This window comes from Phalangium opilio, unplaced genomic scaffold (assembly GCF_054372755.1).
Source record: "Phalangium opilio isolate 3A_F unplaced genomic scaffold, DU_Popi_V2 ptg000098l_1, whole genome shotgun sequence".
Taxonomy (NCBI): Eukaryota; Metazoa; Arthropoda; class Arachnida; order Opiliones; family Phalangiidae; genus Phalangium; species Phalangium opilio.
The window spans coordinates 905,577-911,209 of record NW_028324201.1 but is presented as its reverse complement, the minus strand read 5'-3'; the positions used below and the strand labels follow the sequence as shown (position 1 = coordinate 911,209).

General features: G+C 37.8%; 1 protein-coding gene across 1 annotated transcript; it reads right to left on the bottom strand.

Moving 5' to 3' along the window:
• Positions 1–311: 311 nt before the first annotated feature.
• LOC149632677 (uncharacterized) lies at positions 312–4,747 on the bottom strand. The gene is made up of 2 exons (XM_089850989.1): positions 4,214–4,747; positions 312–4,157 (listed from the first exon to the last, which is right to left on the bottom strand). Exons 1-2 carry the CDS (start codon positions 4,745–4,747, stop codon positions 312–314), a joined length of 4,380 nt encoding a protein of 1,459 aa, XP_089707115.1.
• Between the last annotated feature and the right edge of the window lie 886 nt (positions 4,748–5,633).

Here is a 5,633-nt window from a genome sequence, read left to right as displayed (position 1 = left end):
CACACACGCCCCATGTTTCACGAAAGGCAACCTGAATTTCTTTACAAAGGCTTTAATCCCTTTTTTGGGGGGTTTTATATTTTTTCTTTCAATTTTAAAGTTTACATCGAGTAAAGGAAAATTTACAAGAATGTTTTTAGGTTTTTGAAATTTAAGTTATACAGTTTGAATTATACAGTTTGGTATTTTATATTTAATTTAATTTGCTAAGTTATAAAATTAAGATTTAAAGAATTTTTATTAAAATAAAGCATGCACATTTTTAACACTCCCCCCGGTGATAATTACTATTATCACCAGGAAGAATTTATTTAATCTGTAATTTCTAAATTAGCTAAATGTTGCACGGAGCGTTTAAGTTCCGTTCCTTTGTTATTTTTAATTATGCATGCACGAATTTTGTTATCTCTACCAATAATCAATTGTTTTACTATTCCTAATTTCCACATATGACGTGGTATTTTATCGTCATATATGATTACTACATCGCCTACTTTAAATAATGCAGAATCCTTTTTATTTGGATCGGAATGGTGCGCAGACGTTAATTCCATTAAGTAATTTTGTCGCCACTTTCGCCAGATTCTTTGCATAATTTGTTCGCGATGTTTTTCTCTTATTTTAAATTGATTCAATTTTGTTGGTACATTTTCCTTAAATTCTAGGGGTGGCAGCGAAGTTAATCTTCGGCCAATGACTAGATCAGCTGGGCAGATGGGTGATGGTTCGTTAGGGTCATTGTAATTATACGAGATCGGGCGAGAGTTTATTAGGGCCTCGGTCTCAGAGATTACTGTTTCCATCTCAGTGTAATTAAGCATTGCTCTACCTAAAGTTTTCTTTAGTGATGTTTTTGCTGAGCGTACGAGACGCTCCCACCAACCACCATACCATGCTGATCGCTCTACAATATATTTCCATTGAATACATTTTTTTCCAAAAAATTCTTTAATTTCCGCATCATTGAGTTTTTCCCAGATTAGTTTTAATTCTCTATCGGCCTTTTTAAATGTTAAAGCATTATCAGAGTAAATTATACTAGGTATACCCTTTCTCGCGATCATTCTTCTAAATGCTAAAAGGAACTCTTGAGTGCTGAGTGATGGCACGAGTTCCAAATGGACAGCTCGTGAGACGGCGCAAGTTGCCAATAAAACATAGGATTTTTGATGGGAAATTTGTTTATCATTTTGTGTTTTGATTATTAATGGTCCGAAAAAATCCAATCCCACTATGGAGAAGGCGGGGTTTTCGCTAATGCGTTCCTTGGGTAACGGGGCGGTAGGCACTTCGCCTAGTTTGACTTTGAATTTTTTGCATTTTGTACAATCCTTTACAATTGTTCTTGCCAATTGTCTACCAGCCGTTAACCAATACTTTTCTCTCAGTTGGGTAACAGTGTCTGCTATGCCGCTGTGATTAACTTCCTCATGACTTCTAATCATGAGTAATTTTGAAAACCTATGATTTTTGTTCAGAACTATGGGGTGCTTTTCACTGTATGTAAGGTCTTCGGATTCTTTTAAACGACCTCCCAAACAAATTAACCCTCCATTGCTTAAAATGGGACTTAATGAAGCTATGTTGGAAGAGGGTTGAACGTTTTTTCCCTGTTCTAAAGCTTTCAATTCGATTCTATATTCTTCTGATTGAATATCTTTTACAAATTTTAATTCAGCTAATCTAATTTCCTCCGCGGTTATGGGTCCTGTGGTTTTACCTAACCCTTTAGCTGCTTTTATGAATCTTAACACGTATGATGTTACGCGTAATAATTTGTTTAGGGAATTGGTTAGATTTAAATCTACTATTTTTTGAATTCCTACAATATTTATCACTCTGACCGACATAATTACTTTGCGCCTTTCATTCTCCACTAGTTCTAAATTAGGTTCAGGCATGGTTTTTGGCCAGTGGTCTTTAGTTTTTCTCAACCAGTGCGGTCCTTGAAACCATAACTCATTGTCTTTTAATTTGTTTGCGCTGATGCCACGAGTTGGTAGGTCGGCGGGGTTTTCGACCCCTGGACAGTGAGCCCACTCGTAGTTTTTTGTTAATTCTTGAACCTCTTTAGCTCGATTAGATACGAAAGGTCGCCATGTCTTTTGATTGTCGGTTACCCATGACAAGGCTATTGTAGAATCCGTCCAGAGATGAATTGCTGATAATTCATCACCAAACGTTTCTTTGACGTAATTGGTTAATCTCGCTCCCAACAGGCATCCCATTAGTTCAAGCCTAGGGAGTGTAAGGCTTTTTTCTCTTAGAGGAGCTACCCTAGATTTTGCAGTAATTAAGGAAACTCTTATTTCGTTTGATTTTGTTTGATATCTGACAAAGATTGCAGTTGAGTAAGCCTTAATACTCGCATCGCAGAAGCAATGCAACTCTAGGTTGGTGATATCCTTTTCTCCGAGGAAGTAGTGTCTGTTTATTTTAATTTCATTTAGTTTGTGGAATTCAGTACACCATGCCTCGAATTGGTTGTTTATTTCTTCAGGTAGTTCGGAGTCCCACCCTATTTTTTCTAATTTCCAAATCTCTTGGAGAAGAAGTTTTGCGCGTATTGTGAATGGAGCTAATAAGCCTATCGGGTCAAAGATTTGCGCCACTAGACTTAAAACTTGTCTTTTTGTTCCTTTTACTCCGCTTACAGCGATTAAATTGCTTAGGTCGAATCTGAAGCTATCTAAATTTGGTTCCCAGTTTAATCCTAATATTTTTGTTTCTTTTTCTTGATCTACCTTTTCAAATAGATCAAGCTCCTCTGGGTTAGAATGATTATTCCAAAGGTTTCTTAGATTTGGACAATTGGTTACCCATTTACGTAGCTTCATGCCCGCTCCTTTTAGTACGCGAGCTGCCCCCACTGAGATTTCATACGCCTCTTCTACGTCTTTTCCCCCCGATATGAAATCATCCACATAAAGGTTATTTTTTAGTCTTTCTAAAACTCTATCATTTACCTCTTTTATATTTTGCAAGTGAAACTTAATGGTACATCCCAATAAAAATGGGGATGGGCTGATGCCAAAGGGAACGCGACAAGTTCTAATAACTGTATATTTGTTATCTAAGATTTCTCCGTTTTGTTCTTTTACCCACAACAACCTGACAGAGTCCCTATCGCCCTCATCTAATTCAACTTGGAGGAAAGCTTTTTCAATGTCGCTAACTACTACTACAGGATGTTTCCTAAATTTTAAGAGCAATAGCAGTAAATCTGGGTTAAGATTGGGTCCAGGTGCTAGGCACTCGTTCAGCGATGGTTTACCCTTTGAATGGGATGAGGCGTCGTATACTACGCGTAGTTTTGTGGTAGCAACGTTTTCCCTAACCACCCCCTGGTGTGGTACATAATAGGTCCCTGCCCTTTTTTCTTTGAGAACTTCTTCGGGTACTATTTCTGTCACACCTGTTTCTAGTTGTTCTTCTATGATTTTTTTGTATTCTGTATAGTATTTTGGATCTTTTTTGAACTTTCTAATTAAGCTGTGTAGCCTTTTCTCTGCTATCTGGAAGTTATCAGGTAATGTTTCCTTACTAACTATCCAAGGGAACTTAACGCTGTACCTTTCCCCTGTAAACTCTACTTCTTCAAAAAATCTAGCCACAGTCGCGTCATCCCCTGGGTTTTTTGTTATTTCTTCTTTTATCCCGATGGATTCTAGATCCCAAAATCTATTTAAATTGTCATTTATTTGTTTTTGTCCAAGGCTGACGAGCAGAGTACTAACAGCGCTACAAGAGAACCTATTTCTCGGTGTTCCGGTAGGCCCTTGAATGGACCAGCCTAGAACGGTTTCTATAGCTACAACGTCATCACTGAATCTTTCATTTTTTCCTGATACTACCCGCCAATAATAATCGCCTCCAATTAGTATTTGTAGGTCGGAATTAATTTCTTCCGATTTACTGGAGATATCGGCTGGTTGTAGGCCTTTTTGGTTCATGATTTCTTCTATTTCCGAGCTATATATGCTTGGTACAGAGTGACAAATAAAGGGTACCTCTACAGCTTCTATTTCAACCTTTTGTTCGGGGTCTGAGCGATTTTCAAGGATTAATTTTACCCTATTTGCCTCCCTTTCGGTGGGGCTTTCTTCACCGAAGCTATATACATCTAAATATTCTTTTCTTACAATTGGAAGGTTAAGCTGCCTCGAAAGATCTTCTCTCACGAAACTTATTGACTCCCCCCGTCCAATAATACCCTAGCGACTCCTTGTTTTTCTGGGAAGGTATTGTTGCGCACAATAGCCGTAGCGGTTTGCAGCAGCACTATTTTTTCCCCTCCTTTCACTGAGGAAACTACTTTTGGGTTAATGTTGTCTATGTTTAAATTTGATTGGGGTTTTTCTTTTAAATGGGATTGGTTTTGATCGCAAACTGCAAAATTATGCGTTCTTTTGTGACATTTTCTGCAGTTTTTAAATTTTGAAAAGCAATTTTGGGCATTATGACTAAATTTTAGACAGTTGGTACATCTACCGCTCTCGTCAATTATTTGCGTCTTTTGCTCTATAGTGAAATTTGGGCATTCTATTGTTTTATGTCCCTTTTCATCGCAAAAGATACAAAAAAAATCCGATTGAGGTTTTGTTTGTACCGATAATGCAGAAGCGGAACCGCCAGATGAAGTTTTTCTAGGGTCCGTTTTAAATTTAAAATTTTGTTTATCGTTTAGTTTATCGTTTTGTTTAAAACTTTTAGTTTGTTCTGGTTTTCCAGCCAACAACTGGGCCATCTCTCTGCACTCAACTTGTTCCTTAAAAAAACCTAATTAACTCTTCCGCGTCCCAATAATTACCATCTGCTGGTTTATATTTAAGATAATACTCCGTTCGTATTTCGACTGGAAGACACCTCAATAATGCGGGACATACATAACTAGCCTTTTCCGCGGCTGAGGTTACCCCTAAAGATTTTAAACATCTTAAGTTTATTTCGCACGTGTCTAATAGACGACGTAACGCCCTAACATTATTGACTTCGTTAATTGGTTCAATACTTGCTAACTTTCTAATATGTTCATTAATAGCAACATGTGTTTTATCGTATCTTTTCTTTAACAAGTCTATTATTTCATCATAAGAGCTATCAATTTCGGGAAATCCATCTACAGCCTGAAGGGCTTCGCCATCTAAATATGATATTAAGTGAATCATTTTTTCTACCTTTGAGATATTTGTTTGATCGTGGATGGTGATTTTGTATCTTGCCCAGAAGCTCGGCCATTTCGTATGGTCTCCTCTGAACCTCAAGATGTTAATTGGCGGAAGTTTGATGCCTGAATTTCCGTTGTTTCCAGCGCTGCTTTGTTGATTTGGGTGCGTGGGTAGCGGTAGTTGCCCGATGACGGTTGATCCACCGTAGCTGGATCCTCCTTGTCCGTTTGCCCTTCTGATAGCCCTCGTTGATTTTGATTTATAGAGAATGATGATGTCCCTCTCGTTGATGGCTTCGTTTCTTTCTTTGAATAATTCGGCTTCGTCTTCAATGAGAGACTCTACCTTGGCGTCTAGTTCTACCAGCTCTTCTTCTTTTTGGAGTAAAATGCTTAGATTGTCTTCAATATCATCTATTAAAGATGAAATTGTTGTGTTTTTGAGAAGCGCGTCTAGTTCACTTAT

What these genes read in the sequence shown, in the direction of transcription:
- LOC149632677 (XM_089850989.1), bottom strand. Translation starts at nt 4,747, where the DNA reads ATGGCCCAGTTGTTGGCTGGAAAACCAGAACAAACTAAAAGTTTTAAA. An exon ending in AAAAACAAGGAGTCGCTAGG is followed by an intron (nt 4,158 to 4,213) that starts GTATTATTGGAC and finishes CTTTCGAGGCAG; the next exon opens with CTTAACCTTCCAATTGTAAG.